The 21,966-nt window shown below is 37.7% G+C and overlaps 1 protein-coding gene across 49 annotated transcripts in view; it reads right to left on the bottom strand.

The window, feature by feature from the left end:
• The window catches only part of si:ch211-51h4.2, a 458,725-nt gene that overhangs the window by 250,453 nt on the left and 186,306 nt on the right, over nt 1–21,966 (bottom strand). For 47 of the 49 annotated variants that reach the window (XR_015502345.1, XR_015502336.1, XR_015502339.1 and 44 more), the window contains 2 exons: nt 19,492–19,632; nt 8,924–8,966 (listed from right to left, as the gene is read on the bottom strand). Coding sequence is in view for 33 of the 49 variants with exons in the window: in XM_087273261.1 (XP_087129387.1) it covers nt 8,924–8,966; nt 19,492–19,632 (184 nt within the window). In the remaining 16 variants the exon portion in view is untranslated. Of the gene's footprint in view, nt 1–7,658; nt 7,830–8,923; nt 8,967–19,491; nt 19,633–21,966 lie in introns of those variants that run through there. The other 2 variants (XM_087273290.1, XM_087273291.1) reach the window with 2 other exon arrangements.

The raw sequence follows: 21,966 nt of genomic DNA on the forward strand, positions 1-21,966 counted from the left end.
CCGATTTCGATATGGACAATATTAAAAAGCCAGGAAAAAACTGGCAGACTGCACACAATGGGTGTCTGTACCTACAAATGTCTGCAAACTACATTTGCTAAATAAATAATAACATCCAGGCTCTTATAACTAATGTCTAATAATTATAGAATATTAATGTTGATAAAAATGACAATAATAGTAACAATGAAATACATTTCTCATCTTCATGCTGCCTAGAATGTGCTTGAATGTAAGTTATCTGCTATAAAAGTCTGTTACTTTATGAAAAATAAATTCATGGTTTGCATCAAACTAAAATGAAGCATTGCAGTAAGAATTATTTATTTCGCACTAATGTTTTTATATGCATGTCAATTTAATAATTAATATTTCTGCTACAATGCTACAAAAAACAAACGAAAGATTATAATAAATCATTCAATTCAAGGCTGAAAGCTGCAAAGCAGTCATAAGTAACTTAATAGAAAAATAATATACATCTCAAGAAAGAACAGACAAACGGAACTTCTCACTTCTATCACTCTTGAAAAGTTTTGATTTGGGTTTGTGTCATTTTAAATGCTCAGTCTCGTTATAGGCTTATCTTCAATTTTCTGTGTTTGTGGAATAAAGCAGGCAAGTCAGCCGGACCAATTTATAAACAGGCATTGCAGGATTTTTGCGATGACCACCGGCGCAATATCGCTCTTTGTTATGAGCTGCAATTTCTGTGTAAACTTCGTAAAGACGAGCTTATTTGGTGATGATGTGTGCAGTGTTAGATTTTACATTTAGCGGACATTTGCGATGAACACGCAATGAATGCAACGCATCAAGTTTCAGGCACCTTCTCCGAAAAACACTCGATTGATCTCAGCTGGCGGATTAACATTCACCACGTCATGATCGCTCTCATCTGCGCCATTATTTGTGACTTCAGGGGGGGTTTGCATACCTGTGTACTTTTTAATCTTCAGTCGTTTGCATTTCCCGCGGTCACAAATGCTCCCTGTCATCTGACAGCGGAAAGCCTTGAGTGATTGACAGCTAATTTGAACCAATATAGTGGCGGGGAAGAGCGATTCAGCAAGTTTTTAGAAAAAAATCTAAACAGGCCACACTACAACCATTATATGCAGTTGCGCAAATGCTGCCAACTATATTTTGAGGTCGCATAGATTAAATTTCGGACCATATGCGACAAAAATGGGATATTGGGTTCTGAAGCATCTAAAGAGGTTTGATAGAGTTAGCTGGAAGCACGCCTAGTACAGAGTTGCAATAGTCCAGTCTGGAGAGAACAAGAGCTTGAACAAGGAGTTGAGCTGCATGTTCAGATAGGAAGGGTCAAACCTTTCTGATGTTGTAGAGTGCGAATCTGCACGATCGAGCAGTTCTAGAGATGTGGACAGAGAAGTTTAGTTGGTCATCAATCGTTACTCCAAGGCTTTTCACCATTTTGGATGTAGTAATGGTTGACCCATCCATCTGGATTGAAAAGTTGTGATGTAGAGTCGGGTTGGCCGAAACTTCAAGCATTTCCGTTTTCGCGAGGTTAAGCTGAAGATGATGATCTTTCATCCAGTGTGAAATGTCTGACAGGCAGGCTGAGATGTGAGCCGGAACCGAGGGATCATCAGGGTGAAAAGAGAGGTATAGATGGGTATCATCAGCATAGAACATATTACTGTTTATTAGCGCTGTCAAAATTAGTGCGTTAACGCATGCGATTAATTTTAAATGATTAACACGTAAAAAAATTTTTTAACGCAATTAACGCAGTTGCAGGTTTTTTTAACTTTCTGTTGTGGTGGACGTGTGTTTAACATGCAAAAAATGTGGATAAGAACAAGGAAGCACTTTTTGAAGGCAAGTTCCAGTATAAAATAATTAGTTGCATCACAAGTTATCCAGAGTTTCATGCAATTTCGGGTGTTTCATTTTTAACTTTCGACTTCTGTTGTAAGTTGAATACGCATGGCGAACAGAAAAAAAATCCTCCGCATTTCGTGACTCGGTGTTCCTTCAAGGTAATAAAATCAGTGCTTAGGCTACACGGTAGAATTTTAATAAGAGTACAATCTTAATCATATTAAAATTGAAGTATTGGTGTCTTATGTGAATGTACTCAGAACGTCTGGTGAAGTCGCGAGCTGTCAAAGACAGGGCATTACTCTGCCTTTCAGCATGAGCCCTCCAAGTTTAGCGTGTTTCCTCAAACGCAACGAAAGCGTATGCTTCGCGTTGTTGTGTCAGAATCCTTGTGAAATACAGTAGTACTTTAGGACGCTTAGTTTAAGCAAATTTGATGAACGTGATCATGCGTGTTGAATCTGAGGGGAGTCACTCCAGTATGGAAGGCCGTTGGGGCCAAAATGTCTGTAGCGCGTTGTGTGTGTGTCTGTGTCAGGCCTGTTGAGGGGTGTCAGGGGTGGAGTGAGCGACGTATCTGAGTAGGGGCGTGCGCGCGCGAGACGTACCTGAAGGACGGTGGGAGTGAGTTGCGTGCGACATAGGCTACCTGAAGAGCTAGGAGGGATGCGGGGGAGAGGGGTGTGCAATGTATTTAACGACCGGTTTGCGAGAAATTATCATTCATTTGCGAGCATTTGGGAGTCTCCGTGCATTTGCGGGATTCTCCTAGTCTTAGCAACTGGATAAATGTAAAGGAGGATTAAGCAAAATTGTTTCTACTCTATAACTAATGTTCTCAACTCACAGCAATAAAACTTTACAATGAGTGCAACAGTTTGTATTCTATAGTTTATTATTATAATTTTTCATTTTCCATATCTGCAATTCCTGTATTTTGGCATTTTTTTGCAGTCCACTTAGAATCCAACATGGAAATCAATGTTTTCTTTATTGGCATTGATTGTTTTGAAATTTAAATGTCATTAACATGCCTGTGTTTTTATTTCTTTAATAAATATGGCTGTCAAGCCAGGATCTTGATGGTTTATTGTGGGTATGTTGTTTACATGAAGAAATTTGTGTTACAAGTTAAACAAAAATTTTAATAAACAATTATATTTTGAATTTAAATAGTTTTTGTCTTGCGTTTACATTAATTTTACATTTAATAGCCAAAATTACAAGTTTCAGTATTTTAAATGTGATTAATCGCGAATAATTTTTTTTAAAAGGTGCGTTTAATTAGTTATTTTTTTTAATCGATTGACAGCACTACTGTTTATTTATAACAAAACAGCCCCAAAGAAGCATATCCCTGATATTTACATCCCAATGTTGACAGGTATGGTCATACCCATTGGGTCACATGAGCCATACAATGTAAACGTGGCATGATATAGACTTAGTAAACAACCTAGAATCATCCTGGCAACTACACCAAACAGCAACATTCATTTGTCAGATGATTTGCTTTTAGTATTGTATGTTTATCATTTAAATTATTCATTTATTACCTAGCACTGCAGTTAACCACAACCCAGAGAAACTCTAAATACATGTAATATTTCTTCTTGTCACTTTTTGTGGCACATGCTTAGATGCATATTTAAAAAAAAAGAAACTCTTCCAGCACATGAACAGCCAGCCACTAGATCATGCACATTTTTATAACAAGTAGAGCTCGAGTTTTTCCTCACAAAAGCTCCTTGTTATACAGCACATCTCTGTGAGGCGAAGCATGAAGGTTGCGCTCGGTGCAATGCAAATGTCACAGGGAAAGCGGGGACGTCAGAGCTTGAAAACGTCCTCAAACGGGCGTGTGTTCTGCCAACCCAAACGTGACAGCATAAAAAGAGAAATGTTTACTAACTAGGGTGATGAACCCCCCGCCGAGCACCCTCCTTCCTCGTGCAGGATGGCACTGCTCTGTCTATGGCTGGAGTTGATGAAAAATACATTCTGATTTCTGTTTTGTTTGCTTCGTTTTTAACCCACTGTTTTGAGAATGAATGAATAGGAACGAAGTGATCATTACAGTCATCATACTGCAAATAGGAAAGATTGATATGGACGGCAGCTAGAGAAGTTGCGGCATTACATGAAATGTATCAACTGCTCGAAAGCAAGCATCCAGCTGATGTACCTGCAGTGCTGGTTCTGGACCAGTAAGTGGGGGGCCAGTCAGGGGCCACTTGTGCTTTTAGTGGGCACACTTTATCAGAATGAAGCTGATAAAATATGATAGGTGCACAGAAAAAATAGTGCAACAACACAGTTGAATCACAAATAAAAGATGCTATCATTGCATGTTAAAAACTGATGATGCATTACCACAAGCACAAGCAATGGTACGGTGCACTGACCTTAGGGCTGGACACTTAATCAAAGGCGATTTAGTAATCCTTTACTTGAAGGTGATCATGAAATTAAACTTGATGCATGCTCTTGGCAATTGCAAAGATGACATTGGACCCTATCATACACCCGGGGCAATAAGGTGCAAGGCGTGTATGGCGTGATTTGCTTCTTTTTTCAGACCAGCGCAACCCTAATTTACACATTTTGCACCACATTGTTTAAATAGCAAATCCATTTGCGCCACTTTGTGGATTCATGGGTGTTCCTGTCTAAAAAGGAGGTGTGTCAAGGCACATAGTTGTTGCCTTGCTAATTTGAAGAACTGAAATTGACTGAACAATCGAACAACTAAAAGCTGGTCTAAAGTCCAGTGCAAAGCATGTTAGTTATGCGCCAATACTGGGTTAAATGCTTACATATTGCTTAATACACACAGGATGTAAGAAAAAAAAATATTAAAACGTTACAAAATTATTTTCTACATAAATATAAAAACCTCTACCTCCATGCTGCCTTCATGACAGGGGGCTATTTTAAATGTATTCATGACAATTTGCTTTTATATAATGTTATTACTATTACAGACTGCGTCTATATTTGATATAAACTACTAAACAACTTCTTGGGCTGATGATACCATGTGTGTGATTATTGAAGTGTCTCCGCCATCTGATTCATTCAGAAAGAAAAGGACAAACGCGAGAGTGAAGCGCAAACAAAGGAGAAGTCCAACAAAACTCAGGAGCAAATTGTTTCAGCAACCTAAATCATGAACAAACTTCCATGTTTATCATCACCTATGAACTCGAAATGACGTCAGTAGTGATTCACTCTCTGTATTATGCTGCCTGACTGCCTGTGGTTTCAACTAGGTCTGGTGCTGACGTAATAATGGCGGATACTTTCACTTTTCACTGCTACAGCCCCTCAACTCTGCTCGTGTTCAAACCAAACTGAGATCAGCGCGGTGTTTCTTATGCCGAGTTTTTATCCGTCATACATGTTGCAAGATCGAGTTGATCGAATATGTCTTGACATAACCCACACAGAAGTGACTTAGTAAAGTCGTGTATGATTTTAATCATTGTATTGGTCTGAATTCCCTTGTCAGGCAGAGCTGGAGCATCAAACGAACAGTATAAACAGAAGAAAAACACACAACTCAAGACCCATAAATGCTTGTATGTGTTGTATTTTCACCAGCGCTGTGATGCTCGTCCACAACTTCATGCAGGGGGTTAAATTAGGCGGTCCAGTCTCTGTGTTCAGTCCGTTACAATCATGGTGGAAACCAGGACAGGCAGTTAGGCAGCGTAATACAGAGAGTGAATCAAAGCGCATCAAATGATCAGTAATTAAAAAGGAAAAAAAAAAGAAGAACAGAATAAAAATCTATACTTTTATATTAGACACACATCTGATGCTTGTATTTGCAGCATCTCCACGTCCACAACTTCACACATTGGGTTAAATTAGGCTTTACAGTCTCCTTTACTTCCATTGTTTCTGTTCAGCAGAGGGAACTCAACCAACCCCGTGACGTCAGACACAGCGACATTCCAAGAAGGCGGCACCCTAGGTCTAAAATCTATAGTAAAACATGCCGTTTTCTGCTAAACGGTTACATTAATCGAGTTTGTTTAATATATTTTCATTAAGGTAGAATCCAATGTACAAATAAGGTAAACTTGACTGAGTGTTTCATTTCCCCTTTAACCCAGAGTGTGTTCTACATGTTCTGTGCTATAGGCCACCTAACAGCATAGTATAAACGTTCCAGGAATGCTAAATGTAGTAAGATGAGTTAATTACCAAAATTATTTAGATTACAGAACATGGCTATGACCAGTTTAATGATGTACCGTAGCACCCAAACCATGTTGATAGATTTCCTTTATAAAGTAACCAAATTTAGCGTATTTTGGTTTATTATGAGCAGGTTTTTTTTTTTCTACCATTATTTGGCAACAAAAATTATATGTAAAATGCATTTTTCACTAATCCACTATCCCTCGATTGCAAATATAGGGGTGCCATTGAGGTGGCAAAGCTTGTTAACACAAGGGCACGGTAACAGCCCCTTTGTACCTGTGAAAAAATCTCAGAGCCAATGCACTGAGCCAGAACTCAAACCGTTTTTACGATGATGCACATTACCAAACACCAACGCATGGGAAGCTTTCGAGAATGTCTCGCGTTGAGGCTGGGATCTTTGTATGCTAACAGATTGGAATGGAAATATTTAGCCTCATTACAAGGTTGGTAAGACTCAAGCAAACCGAGAGGAGCGCCAGGATATGAAGAGTGCGCTTGAAAATATTTAGTCATGCATTATTCATTATTGTGATTCCTCTCCTGCCTCTAAGCTCATTTCCAGAGTACCGGCCATAGGCACGAGACACAGCAGAATGATTTTTCACACTCTAGTTGCTACAGCATTGCCAAACACTGTACACACAAAAAGGGTTTTTCCCGAAGGGTAAGGCTGTGTCTTTTAGTCGGCTGCATTATTCACAAAAATAGTTCACCCCAAATTTACGGTTCTGCCATTATTTACACATTATCATGCTGCGTTGAAGCCACATGCTGTTTTGTTTTCATTTTTTTCATGGGTAAAAAAAGCAACACATTTTTAAATAACACCGCTTGCTGAACTGTTGTGCGTAAGCAGGTTGTCAATTTGTAAAATAGAAAAAAAAATGTGAATTTTATTTGGAATTGTTTAGTGAAAACAAGGTGTTTAACTTTCATTATTCATTGAAAAGTGTATATTGCTTACACATTTTGGTTCTGGTTGGATCAGCCGAATATATATTTTAACCCATTTTGTGTCTAAGCACTAAATTGCCATTAATGAATGTATTTCTATATATTGTTATAGAAATAAAAATGAAAACATTCTTAGAAATATCAAATACATATTACACATATTACCATACAGTATATATATATATATATATATATATATATATATATATATATATATATATATATATATATATATACACACACACACACAGTATGTTATTATTGTAAGTAAACAAACCCATATGAGTTGTTCATAATATTAACATTTAAGTTCATCTTAATCATACGACTATAATAAACAGACTGATGTTATTTTTCTTGCAATCAATGCACTTGGATTAATATTGCCAAACAAACAAACAAACAAACTGCATAGACAATATATTCATTTATACAACAGTTCTGTCTGGTTCTCGAATCTGATTGGCTGACAGCCGTGCAATATTCTGCAATTTCAGAACTCTTACAGCCTCTTCACTCTTCTGTATTACTCCGCCCACGTAGAGTAAAAGCAGATCAATAAACTCACTACAGTTTGACAAATATTTCAGCTGTTGGACAACATAATGTACTTTGGAAGCTTTTTAGGCAATAGTGTAGCTGTTTAGATTGCAACTTTGCAGTTTATTTATAAGGAAAGTGCCTATTTTACATATTTATCATTTCTGAGATACAGAGCGTCAGCATCCATCAGCCTGTCATTGAGCAGTGCAAAACGGTTGACCTTGTCCATCCACATGATGGCGACAGAGACCCCATAATAAGCCCTTCGAAGAGAAAATATCAAATATTTTCAAACTAAAACAGTTAAAAACATTATAAAATTGGTAAGTGAGCTAGCTTTGGCTTTTTCGGGGATAATTATTGTGTTCTCCTAATTGTAACACTGGGAAATCTCTGTAGGCTGATGGCATTTCATGCCGTACAGCCTTATAATCTTAAAATGTGAGCAAAATCACCAGTTTTGTCCACACCTTAGACATTACGCTAGAGAATCTTTTAAATACTAGCTCTAAAGTGACATTGGTGAAGTAGCAATGGTTTCTGCTGTTCTGACAACAGCTGAAAATGTGAATGAATAGCGGAAGTAGCTCCTAATACAAAAGGATTTCTAGACTTTCCGTGTCAGATTTTTTTGTAATATATATATATATACACAATTACGCCATAAAACTGTTGTATAAATGCAATATCACACAAGTTGCAGTGCGATATGCCTGTATATCATCACTGATGGGACACCATGCACGCCTACCACCAGAGTCGTTATACAGCCACATTGTGTGATATTGCTCACATTTTTATTTTTGGGTGAACTACCCCTTTAAGACCCTCAAAATACACATTATTAATTTCAATCCATTCAAAAATTGTAATGTAATGTGACGTAAAATGAAATACCCTTCCAAGTCCGAACATATACAGGAACACTTTTATATACATATAAAGGTCGAACTGCCTTTAGCTGCAGTCTTGTGAAGTTACAGTATGATCCTTTAGAAAGAGTTAAAAAGAAACACCGCTCCGACAAGTCAAGATGTCATCCGCAGGCAACGGTAATAATCTGTGATTCAGACATGAAGTCATCAGACACGCATGTCATCAGAGCATCTCAAGCCACATAGTGGCCGCTCTCGCTTGCAAAACACTTGAACTTTGAAAGTCAAAAAGCACTCCAGTGTACATTATATCAGAAACCCTACACTCAACAGCTTAAACACAGTAGGAGCATCTTAATGTTTACTTATTCTAGGCCTGTCAAATAGGCAAAGCTCTGCAGACATTTCAATACACCCACCCAGGGTTTTCACTATTATACCATCTCTGAATAAAAATTTGAGAAGAGCATAATGGCCTTTACCTTGGTGAGAGGAATCGTTGCGATTTCCCCAGCCTTCTCGGACCTGCAAAGAAAGAAAATGTTCAAATTAACATGCTGGCAAAAGAATGGATTAAATAACCAGAGGAAAGTGTGATATACTGTCTATTACTGAGAGGTACTTTGACTCTAAAATCCAGTTCTTTCGTTACTCCAATGACATTAAAGAGCAGGCTAGATAAGCGGTCAAAAGCCTAAAGGCAAGGCCAAAAGGGTGCTGCATGTGGAGCATGGAGTGAATCCGTTACAAGACTCGGTAAAAACTTTTCTAGGTTTGGTCCACAGGGTAAAGCGTACCTCCGATCTTTCAAACAGTCAGCCCTCTGGGAACGTGTGGACTGATTCTCCATTCCATTTTCATTCACTGTTGTGTCTTATAAAGTCCTTGCTTTTGGCTCGGTCCCTGTGTCTTTGAAATTCAAATAGTTTTCGGTCTTTTTACTGTGTGGCTTTGTAGCTGTAGGGCTGAATTTCAGAGGTACTAATCTGCTTTTGGAGAGAGGAATCTTGCAGTAGCACTTAATGTCTGGCCAGTTTTAAATCGTCCGGGAGGTTACGACTAACAGCAAATCAACTGAAGAGATTCAGCCACACACGAGACAATGGCAGAACTACGACTAAATACATTGTTTTGGTCCTTGTTGGCTGACAATTATTTGCCAATCGCTTTGCTTCAGGCCAGGAATGAGGAGACAGAGCTGGTTTACTGACTTCACTTTATCTTATCCGCGTTTCAATTCAAAGCAAGACAAATAGACCATTTCACTGGGGTCATGTCATTGGCCCATGAACATTTCCTGCTTGTAACTTTTTCATAACTGTAACAAGAGGCAATTCAATCATAACTTAGTGTTAAACAGCAATCATAAATTTATCAATAACACACTCACACACAAAACCATACGCACACATATATTAATATTCACAGTAATATTCACAGACATAGAGCAGTGCCTTGACATAAAAAATTGTCATGGGGTTGGAATAAAGTACATTTGTCAGTCACCTGTTAATTTAAGCTAATTTAAGTTAATTATACGTAGACAGAGAAAAAAATTGCAACCTTTCATATGAGGTTTAACCTGTTAGCCAGCACTTTCTTCTGCTGATTTAAGCTGTGGTCACAATCACCTTTTCTCCCCATAGACTTCCATTCATATGCACGCGAATGCGTCAGACTGGAAACGCAAGGTCATGGGTCAAGTTTCGCAGGTCCCTGCGGTGCAAAGTTCAAGCTTGATGAACTCTGACCTGCAAAATCGCATCACTTGACGGTGTGAGACCAATCGAGGATCATAACATGACCTTTCAGGACAAAAATTTAAAACATGGACCAACCGCTCGCTTTTTTTAAATGTCTAATGATCTTGTTTAATTCCGCCTCTTGTTGCAGCACTGCATGACAGAATTTCACATTATCAAACTCTAGTGTGACCGCATCTTTACACTTACCTAACTTTAAATAGTAACAGTGCTTGACTCCAGTGAGCTACAAACATTAATTAGGTATCATGGGAAAGAAGACACTTTGAGCTTTACTATGTATATAGTCCATCTAAAAGCTTGACGCTAAAAAATATAAAAAGTTATACAGAGTGGGTATAGTTTGGTACGGAGACCTGAGAGGGATGTGATGATGGGGAAAAAAATTGGTGGAAGAAAAAAAAAACTCACTGGGAGAAAAATAAACAAAGTGATTGGAAAACATATTTTTTAAGATGTTTTGCGTTCCCTCGCAAAGATGTTTTGCGTTATCTCGCAAAGCTATTTCTCCACAAACACTTCCTGTTCGCTTCATTCATGTAAACCAAGGAGTGCTCAACCCTGTTCCTGGAGATCTACCTTCCTGCAGATATCAGTTGTAACCCTTATCAAACACACCTGTTTGTAATTATCAAGTGCTGTTCAGGTCCTAATTAATTGGTTCAGGTGTGTTTGATCAGGGTTGGAGCTAAACTCTGTAGGAAGGTAGATCTCCAGGAACAGGGTTGAGCACACCTGATGTAAACCCTCCCGTTTTTGCCGAAATTCCCCCATATTTTACCATTCTATCCCACTTTCTTTCCAGTAAAGCTGTGCGTTGATCGTTGCCTTTCATATGCACCTCTGAACCAGTGAATGCATATAAAAGCGCCGACTGACAGACGTGCTCCATACAATAAACTGATCCCAGATCAGCTTCTGTACACGCCATTTACAGAGGAGCAAAAATGAAGGACACTTTTGAATTTGGGTGTATGTTTAAACAGATACACTGAATAATATGTAAACATCTCCGTCCTGCATGTTTTATTTTAAACAGCTATTTTTTCTCTTAAATGAGCACAAACAGTTTCTAAAGTAATGGAATGCTTTCATTATAGATCTGTGCATTCTTACAGAGACACCTCTGTTATCAAAATAAACAAAACGAGAGATCCATTTGTTGCTCACTCGTTTGATAACAGAGGTATTACTTTAAATGGCGTGTACAGAAGCTGATCTGGGATCAGTTTATTGTACGGTGCGCGTCTGTCAGTCAGTGCTTATATATGCATTCACTGGTTCAGAGGTTGCATATAAAAGGCGACGATCGACGCACAGATTTAATGTACAAAAAGTGGGATAGAATGGTAAAATACGGGAGAATTTCGGCAAAAACAGGAGGGTTTACATGAATGAAGTGAACAAGAAGCGTTTGTGGAGAAACATCTTTGCGAGATAACGCAAAACATCTTTGCGAGGGAACCCAAAAACCTTAGAAATAGGTTTTTTTTCCACCAATTTTTTCTCCATCATCACGTCCCTTTCGGGTCTCTGTAGTTTGAGGTTATTTCGATACTGATGCTAAATCGATACTTTTAAAATGGTACTGGTGCCAAAATGGTGCCTGAACTGATACTTTTAAGCCACAAAATTATAATGGATGACTCTAGAAAAATCTTTTATTTGACAAAACAACAAATATTTTAATCATATTAATTGAAAAAGTATGCATCAATTCGTATTTTATATATTTGTTTTGAATTACATAATTATATTTCTTTCGATCATTTGTTTGTTAGCATGAATTTAACATTTGCATTATGCAATTAACATTACATTAGCTTACGACTAACCCATGGAAAGGCTGTCATCAAACACCTTTTTTCTAGGGTTGGGGCTTTGATTACGTTTGCATGGACATCAGTGATCAAAATTATTTGCCTTAATCTGAATAAGACAATAATATGATTAAGGCGTTTACATGAGTTTTTCAATGTTCCTATAATAATGTTCCTCCGGAGTTTCATGTAATTTCGGGTGTTTAATTTTTCGACTTTAACTGAAGTTCAGCAGTTTCACTTTCGTTAATGAATGATGGTTTGGAATTCTGAATTCATAATTATATTAAAATAAAAGCAAAATGATTTTATAAGCAATGTGAGCAAGATGATGTCTAATTATAAGAACATGTGTATAAGTTAAGATTTTGCATAACCTTAATGAACCATGTTTATCAGGTAATGTCTTTATACACATAAAGCAGATCACACATATGGAGCAGAATCTAAATCTGTGTGTGCATTGAACATATGTTTGTTTGTTTTTTCCTCTAATGACTAATGCATACTTCTGACAGAAACTGTGAAATTCTATGTTTTTTTTTTTTTTTTTTTTTTAAACAGCTGCCATGTACCGAAGATAAAGTTTTAAATTATTCTGATGAATAACTTTTCAGACAAATTAGACAACATCTAACATCTACATCTTTATATCAAGCCAAAACTTCCCTTCATATCTTCTTCCTTTTTTTCTACATTCTGTCTTAGACTCTGTGGTCTTTTTTGGAGTTTGATGCTTTCCCAGGTGCTTAGCTGGTCTGCGCAGGCTTGAGAAAAATATTTATAGAAAATGAAAACTGCACACTTCCTTACTACTGCCAGAGGAAAAGTACAGTCATATTCTAATTCGTCAAGCATATTTCACAACTACTGCTCATTTAAATTAGCATTTGCTTTCTTTTCCAGTTCCACATTTATAGTTTACTTGTCCGCTAGGGAAAGTAAAATTCACTTTTACTTGCTCATCAAAAAATTCCCTTGTTGAGCCTTGTCGTTAACGTCGAGCCCCCAAAGCTTTACAATCTTTACAATGCCTGCATAAAAATAATAATAATAATAATAATAACACTAAACAGCAATATTACTTACAGTTTATTTAACTAAACAGGGCTATTCACCTTTAAAGTAACTTTTAAAGAGGAGATTTAAAAACAATAAAAATAAAAAAATGAAAAAGTGTCCTACCTAGAAGTGGCCTCATTTTAATCAAAATACGGTAACTTTAGACTAACTGTAAAAACAAGGGAAACAACCAAAGGAGGCCCCAGAATAAAAAAAAGTTTCCTATATATTATGTAAACTTCATGGACCAGTTATATATGTTAAAACTTTAAATTTGTGAGCAGTTTTAAAACCCCTGAAACAAACTTAATCAAAAATATGTCACTACCAACCTACAGTAACCTTAGCCTAACTATTTTAACCATACCTTTTAACCGTAATCAAAGAGCATTGGTATACAGTGAGGTTAAAGTTACTGTAGGTTGGTAGGAACTTGTAATGGTATAGCCCACAAACGAGCAGGAGTTTAGGCTACATAAGCTAGAGAGCCCAACTCTAGAAAATAGCTTGTTTACCAAGTCAATGCAACAGTGCTACTGCAGTGCCTCAAGCAAACTCGTATATTGTGGATACTGGTTGTTATTATTATTTTTTTTTGTAGATATACTTGGAGTAAATAGAGTAAATGGCTGGTAGAAGATGAACAAACAATCCTATCCAAATTGCAAAGTTAGCCACATCTCGGCCTGTAGCAGCAGCAGTGAAAGGGTGTTAAGTGCTGCTGGATGCAACACCCTAAACACAGGGATGCGCTAAAGCCATTTACAGTGGATTCAATAATGTTCCTCCACAAAAACAAGAAGTCTAATCTTGGTGAGTAAAGGGTTTTTAAATGATAAATAAATATTAAACTATAAAATCCTAATGTAGAGTATACAGGCTAATGTTGGCATTAGGCTATTCTTTTAATATTCAGCTTTACCGTCGCCTTAAGGCCAGATTGTGAAGAGAAGTGGCAAAACAAATCCTGCAGAGCCTTTATCTTAATTTCGTTATTGCCAAATACCTGTCAAAATTTAGAATTGATTTTAATTGAATTTGGTAAGAAAGACTTCTTTTCATTGGTGTGTTGGCCAACTTAAAGGCTAAGTGTACATATAGGCCTATTTGAAGTGCTAAAATGTAACGATGTTACAGAGGACTTATTTTATTTCTTTGTTTCAACTTCCAAATGGCCTGTTTGTTACGAATAAATTATGTTAGCCCACAAACAAGCCCGCAAACGAGCAGGAGTTTAGGCTATATAAGCTAGAGCCCAACTCCAGAATATAGCTTGTTTACCAAGTCAATGCAAGAGTGCTACTGCAGTGCCTCAAGCAAACATGTATATTGTGGATACCTGTTGTTATTATTTTTTTGAAGATATACTTGGAGTATGTTTTTTTTTTTTTTTGATTTATGTTCCTGTTTTGTTCTAATACTAATGAGAACTGTGAATTTAGTCCATTTGAGTAAACTAAGCAATTTGAGCACAGTAAAACCCCATTAATGAAGAGAACTCAAACCGTTTTGTATACACCTTCACTGTGGATGGACTTTCTGGCACTTTAAAGATGCAGTAGGTGATTGTCTTCAGAAACATTTTTGTTGTGCTGGTTGAAAGTCTCTTCACAGTCCAATAGTAATGATTACAGTAAATGATCTAAATGTGTTTATATGTATTTTTATATTCTGGGTAAAGCATAAAAGTAAAAAATGTTCATCCAATTAAATAGAGTCGGACCGACATCTCCCATAATTCCGATAAGCAGGTCTGACTGTCTGTTAGTAAATGTAGATTCGGACTTCTGAGCATTTGTTCACGCAGATCCGCCATTAGCGCGTGCCCGTCTGCATCACAAACGCATGTGCGCGAGTGAGTTGCGGGCCGCTCACCGATGCTGAGTCGGAGTCGGAGGCGCCGAAGGACAAACGAGCTTGGGCCAATTACTGTAAAGCCAGGCGCGGGTATAATTCGCCCTTTAAGCGGCCGCGCAGTCGCGAGACAGACCGGGAGAAATCAAATGCAGAATTGAAACTTTAAAAAACCTGAATCAATATTGGAGTTACTTTAGCACGCTGGAGGAAGGACGACACCATGGCTGAAGTACCACTGTTAGACAGGTAATGTTGTTTTAAAACTTTGTCCGGCTAAGTTTATGTTAGATTGTGTGTTGTTATGAACGACTTATATGCACAGACGTGTTGTTCAGCCACTGAAATCTCCTGGTGAAAGATTGATGTGATTATTTTCCTTTTTCATAAGGTTCTTTGACAGCATCTATAATGTAGATTTATATTTAGTTTAACAACAAAACACCAGTAAATAGCGCTATTTAACTGCTTTATTGAGCTGAAGTTGCTTTTATATTCACATTGGGTAATTTCTAAACAATGACAGCCTTCCTATACTGTTTACCATGCTACTCTGAATATTCGCTCTGAAATAGCATGTAAGTGTGGCAAAGTAATAAATGTAATTCCTGCACAGTGCTGGCACTAACTAACTAGCGAATGACATTAACTAGTGGGTTGTCTGTCTGCTGTTGTGACGCGGTGCGCATGCTCGCGATTTCAGGGGGTGTGGCTTTGAATCACAGTCCCTCCCCGCCGTCCAAAGATAATATGCTAAGCGGTTAGCATTTTGGCAGATCACCTACTGCACCTTTAAATAAACACCACCTAGCACAACCATAATGTTTTTGATCCCTCACAAACTCACATTTCTCCCCTGAAAATGAGCTGGTGGGCTGGTTTTCATCACATTGTTACTTTATAACATAGTAGTCTATTTTAAAGTGGTTAAACAACTGCAATATGACTAGCAAATTTAGTTTTGTTTTATCAGAGTAACTATGGAAAAACTATATATAAATCATAAAACTGTAAGTTATTAGTTTATTTTATTAATACATTTTTAACTACCTAGTCCATTTCTATCTTTTTCCACTAAATAAAATGAAACGTGTATATAACAACCAGGGTTAAAACAACATATCAGTAGAAACAATGGCATTATCTAATTCATCCCAAAAATAATAAATGTTAAAAAAACACCTCTGCTCCAATTGTAAAAAAGTCTTAATGAATGTAGACAAATCAATCGGCAGACTGACAATATAATTGCCTGCGCACAAAAAATATCGAGTAGCTCCACTATAGTGCCTTAATTGAATTGAAAAAGCAAAGCTCTGAGTCAGTGCTCAGAATCCATCAGCTGTATATAATCAATGAATCCAGAGGTTATCAAACGCAAGGCCTTTTAAAGTCAGCATCTGAAGCCGCCTGACCCTCTAGCTGTGGGGTAAAGCCTCTGTCTTCTTAAGTATATTTCGCTTTCAATAATGGAGGCCGCTGCCAGATGAAAGCCAGTCAGGCCTTTAAAATATTTAACCCGGGCTTTTGTAAGAGAGACGCATAATGCAGTGGAAATGACATTCTCTGTAACTCTGGCGCGAATGAATTTCTCTTGGCTTTAATTATTTCTTTCTCTTCACGTCCCCCAGAGTCCTCCTCTCTGCAGCCAAAGGATGGTGCGAAACGCTTCATGTCTGACCTCCATTTTTCAAAACTTCTACAGTTCTGTCAGGAGACCAAACGTCCCACATTTACCACCGAAAATCCCTCGCGTCCTCACACCCAGGTGTGGACCGCATTGTCCCCAGGTCTTTGTCACAATTCTGTGAAAGCTAGCACATTTGAATAAGGCAACCGAGTCAAACGCACAGACCACTCTGCTGTTAAGGGACAATACGAAACAGCTAATTGAATCGAATGTGCAAATGAAAGCCTAAACTGGATGTGAAGATGAAATCTAGCACTACAGCTTTTAGAGAGCCTCAAGAGACTCTCACTACACATGAAGGCCCTGAGGGGAGGCTTTTACTCATTAGTGAGTTGTAAGATTGGTGTTAAGAGTGAGACTGACAGCGAGGGAGAGAAAGAGAGAGGGATATTTCTCTAGTAAAGAAAGACAAACGATGAATGAGGTACTTACTGCAGGATAAACTCGTAAACAAGCACTTGAAACCAGCAAACAAGCAGCTACTTATTGATTTATGTGTAATTGCAAGTTACGATGCACAGATTCAGCTTAAAGGGGTAGTTTACCCAAAAAAGAAAGTTCTATCATTATTTAATCACCCTTGTTTGAAAGGCTTGCGTTTCTTTTTAACCACATTGTAAAACCCAATAACTAAAACTGTTTAAGGAAACCGATTGCAACAAACCATTTAAGTTCAAAAACTAATCCTAATGAGTCCTGAGAACTTAATCCATTAGAGTAAATGAAGGAATTTGAGCATAGTAAAACCCGATAAATGAAGAGAACTCAAACCAACTGAGTACTGTAAAGCACAATAAGCTAAGGCAACACAAAATATTTGAAGAAACTGATTGAAACAAACCATTTGAGTTAAAAACGAATCTATACGAGTACTGTGAACTTAATCCATTTAAGGTTAAGTAATATTGAGGTATTTAATTAACTCATTACCTTTAATGCTGAGTTCAAAACTCTTTTCAAATGAGAGATAACTTTCTGTCAATTTTGAGTTAAAGACACTCATTTCATTTGATTAAGATGACTGTTGGGTTTTACAGTGCATGAAAAATAATCTGGAAACCTTTAACCATAGACTTCCATAGTATTTGTTTATCCTACTATGGATGTTATAACAGAATAAAGAAACTCATAAAGGTTTGGAACTACTTGAGAGTGAGTAAATATTGAGTCAATTTGAACTTTTTGGGTGAACTAACAGTTTAACGCAACATTTTGGCATACTTGCATGCAAGAAATACTTCATAACCGATGTCATGATTTGCACTGAAGTTCAGCAGATTGGGTTTTCAAGGTGGTTATGCACCTGATGAAGAAGAGCAAAGCTCACGCAGTGCATCTTACAACCTCCAGGGGCCACTGTTGCTCTGCGGATGATTAACTCAAGAGTCTCATCATTCCCTCTCATAACTACCCTCGACACCTGTCGTCATTAAGAAAACATTCACATATTCAAAAAGCAGGGGTGTGCAGACAGCTAAATTAAATAACTGTCAAAATACTGACATGAAAATCTGTTTCACTGCGAATATAAAGGAAATATTTTGTGTGTGGGGGGAAGGAAAAAAAAAAGTGAAGGAAAAAAAAAATCAAGTGGCAGGCGTGTTTAAGAGCAAGCCTTCAATTTTCCCCTTGATGTTGTGTTTTCTAAATTACGGCTGATACATCACCTTTAGATACTGTTTGAATAGTTCGAATAGTGTTAGTCTTTGCCAATTATTCTTGTAAGAGCACCAACAATGGCTTTCAAAGTAAATTATATACCAGGGGAACTGTAGAGTAAAATTGCAGTCTAGTAAAGCTTTACAAAAATAAATAAATAAATAAATAAAACCCTACAGATGAGTGAATGGAGTTGCGCGGCTCAATGAATCTGCTGTCAGAGCAACACACACACTCAAAGCGCACTTTCTCTCTAACTCCATCTCTCCGCTAGTTTGGATTTGGCTGGATTACCTCGACTGATATAAACACTGGAAAGGAGGGGATGCGGAAAGCAAATCTCGACAGTCTCCAGGTGGCAGAATCCTTCTGCACAGAGGAGCCTGAGATGGAGGGAGGGTCTAAAACGAGATCATTTCCGAGGGAAAAGCTTATTTACAGGGTCCTCACCTGCTTAAGTGCTGCTTAGTCAATCACACGGCGCCCGGCATATCACTCGAGGTGTGTGCCGGAGTGAAAATGAGTGCGTGAGGAAGCATCTGGGAGAGAGGAAACCGTCTGACGCGTCTAATCATGCTGGTCTAACCCACCGTCACACAAACAACTCGGAATCATTAGGGCCAGAAATCTATCTGGTTGTATTACACATGACACAGATCTGAACAGAGCTCATTTAAATATTAATACAAGCCTCATACATAAACAAGTACCGAATTTCTAAAAAAAGACTCCTGTCACAGATAAAGCCAAGGAGACGGCGCTTATAAAAAGAGCGTGAGCCCGTGTTCGCATTCAGTCTGACTTGCGTTGTCAGTCAACGTACGACTTGTTTTATTGAGCTGTAATTCTTGGTGACTGGTACCGAACGCGCTGTAATTCGTTATCTGCCATCTTGCATTACAGACAGAAGATGTACTTTTAAATGCAGATGTATAGCAGCAGAACAACAACAGCTCAAACAGCTAACCTAAAGTGGCACAGCCAAACTTGTATCTTGCAGTTGTGTGTGTGTGTGTTTTTTTTTTCATAAACTGAAAAACTAGAATTGGCATTTGACTTCAGTCTATGAAAAACTGCACCTTCTACATGGACTAACTAAGGAAATTGTAGCAGCAACAGATCTTCTGAGATATCTTTATGTTATTTTTTAATAGCCTCGATGCATGTGCATACAATGTTTGCTTGTTCATGAGTGCACTCACTCCTCCAGGGAGATGTTGGAGTAGATGAATGTGTGTACTGGATGAGTCGTCTCTGTTTGTCCTGTGCTGCTATTTAAGAGTTTCTCCTCCAGCAGTGACTTCGTGGACATCTGGGGAACGATCTCTAAGACTGCCCAACACCTGCAAGACAAAGAGAAAGAAAACACTTTGAATAATAATGATAAAAATCTATACTCATCAGCCACTTTATTAGGTACACCTCACTAGAACTGAATTTTGAACTACCTTAATCCTTCGTGGCATAGAATTAACAAGGGACTGAAAATATTCCTGAGATTTTGCTCCATATTGACATTATAGCATCACGCAGTTGCTACAGATTTGTTGGCTCCACATCCATCATTTGAATCTCCCATTCCATTACATCCCAAAGGTACTCTATTGGATTGAGTTCTGGTGACTGCGGAGGACATTTGAGTACAGTGAACTCATTGACATGTTCAAGAAACCAGTCTGAGCTGATTCATGCTTTATGAAATGGCGCGATATCCTGCTGGAAGTAGTCATCTGAAGATGGTCACACTGTGGTCATAAAGGGATGGACATGGTCAGCAACAATACTCAGGTAGCCTGTGGCGTTGACACAATGCTTGATTGTTATTATTGATGGGCCCAAAATGTGCCAAGAAAATATTCCACAAACCATAACACCACCACCAGCCTGAACTATTGATACAAGGCAGGATGGATCCATGCTTCCATGTTGTTTACGCCAAATTCTGACCCTACCATCTAAAAGTCGCAGTAGAAATCGAGACTCAGCAGACCAATCTTCTATTGGCCAATTTTGGTGAGCCTGTGCAAATTGTAGCCTCAGTTTCCCTTTCTTAGCTGACATGAGTGGCACCCAGTGTGGTCTTCTGCTTTTGTAGCACATCTGCCTCAAGGTTTGATGTGTTGTGCGTTCAGAGATGCTCTTCTGCATTCCTGGGTTTTAACAGGTGTTTATTTGAGTTACTGTTGCCTTTCTATCCACTCGAACCAGTCTGGCCATTCTCCTCTGACCTCTGGCATCAACAAGGCATTTGTGCACACAGAACCGCCGCTGGATATTTTCTCTTTTTCAGATCATTCTCTGTAAAGCCTAGAGATGGTTGTGTGTGAAAATCCCAGTAGATCTGCAGTTTCTGAAATACTCAGACCAGCCCGTCTGCCACCAACAACCATGCCATGTTCAAAGTCACTTAAATCTGCTTTCTTCCCCATTCTGATGCTTGGTTTGAGCTGCAGCAGATCGTCCTGACACATGCCTAAAAGTGTTGAGTTGCTGCCAAGTGATTGACTGATTAGAAATTTGCGGTAACGAGCAGTTGGACAGGTGTCCTTAATATAGTGGCCAGCGAGTGTATATATGGTCCTGAATGATACATGGTAAATATATAATAGAATATAAATGTATGATGTTATTCTAAAGGTATATATAAAATGGACAGAATGTATTATATGTGACTACATACAATATTAAACATGACATGCACAATTTGGCCAACTGACAAACCATGACAAATACACATTAGGTCAATGTAATAGTACAAAATAAAATCAATTACTATAAAATACATATACTTTACCACATCATTAATCAATCAATCAATGGATAGTTCACCCAAAAATGTATTAGGTTTATCAACCTTTATTAGGTTTTTAATATTTAGTTCTGTTGATGAAAATAAATAAACATATATAAATAAACAAATTAACCAAGGACAAACATCATGGAAGTTCATGAGAACCAGTTTCCAACATTTTTCAAAGTATCTTTTGTGTTCAACAGAAGAAACTCAAGCAAGAATGGAACAAAGGGGAACTGATAAGTAAACGATTCCAAAATGCTGTTTTCCTTTAACTATCCCTGTAATTACTCTATTATTAATAAATTAATGGTTGTCTACTATTATTAATTACTGTTGTCTACTATTAATTTACTCTTTTTAAAAATATTTTAAAAGTTTGAGTCAGTTAGATTTTATTTATTTACAATAATAATAATAATAATAATAATAATAATAATAATAATAATAATAATAATAATAATTAATAATAATAATGATGATGATAATAATAATAATAATAATAATAATAATTTCTTACATTTATATATCACTTTTCTAGACTCTCAAAGCGCTTTTACACAATCCTCATCCATCACCAGTGTGCAGAATCTACCTGGATGACCTTACGGCAGCCATATTGCGCCAGACCACACACCACACACCAGCTAATTGGTGGAGTGGAGACAGAGTGATGAAGCCAATTATGATATGGTGAAGGTAAGTAGGCCATGATTAACAGAGGCCAGTAGGCAAATTTGGCCAGGATGCCGAGGTTAAACCCTTACTCTTTTTTAAAGGACATCCTGGGAATTTTTAAACGCCCACAGAAACTCAGGACCTTGGTTTAACGTCTAATCCGAACGACAGAAAGACATTTATTTACTTTAAGATATTTATATGT

Source organism: Danio rerio, chromosome 11, assembly GCF_052040795.2.
Source record: "Danio rerio strain M-AB ecotype USA chromosome 11, GRCz13ab, whole genome shotgun sequence".
NCBI classification, from domain to species: domain Eukaryota; kingdom Metazoa; phylum Chordata; class Actinopteri; order Cypriniformes; family Danionidae; genus Danio; species Danio rerio.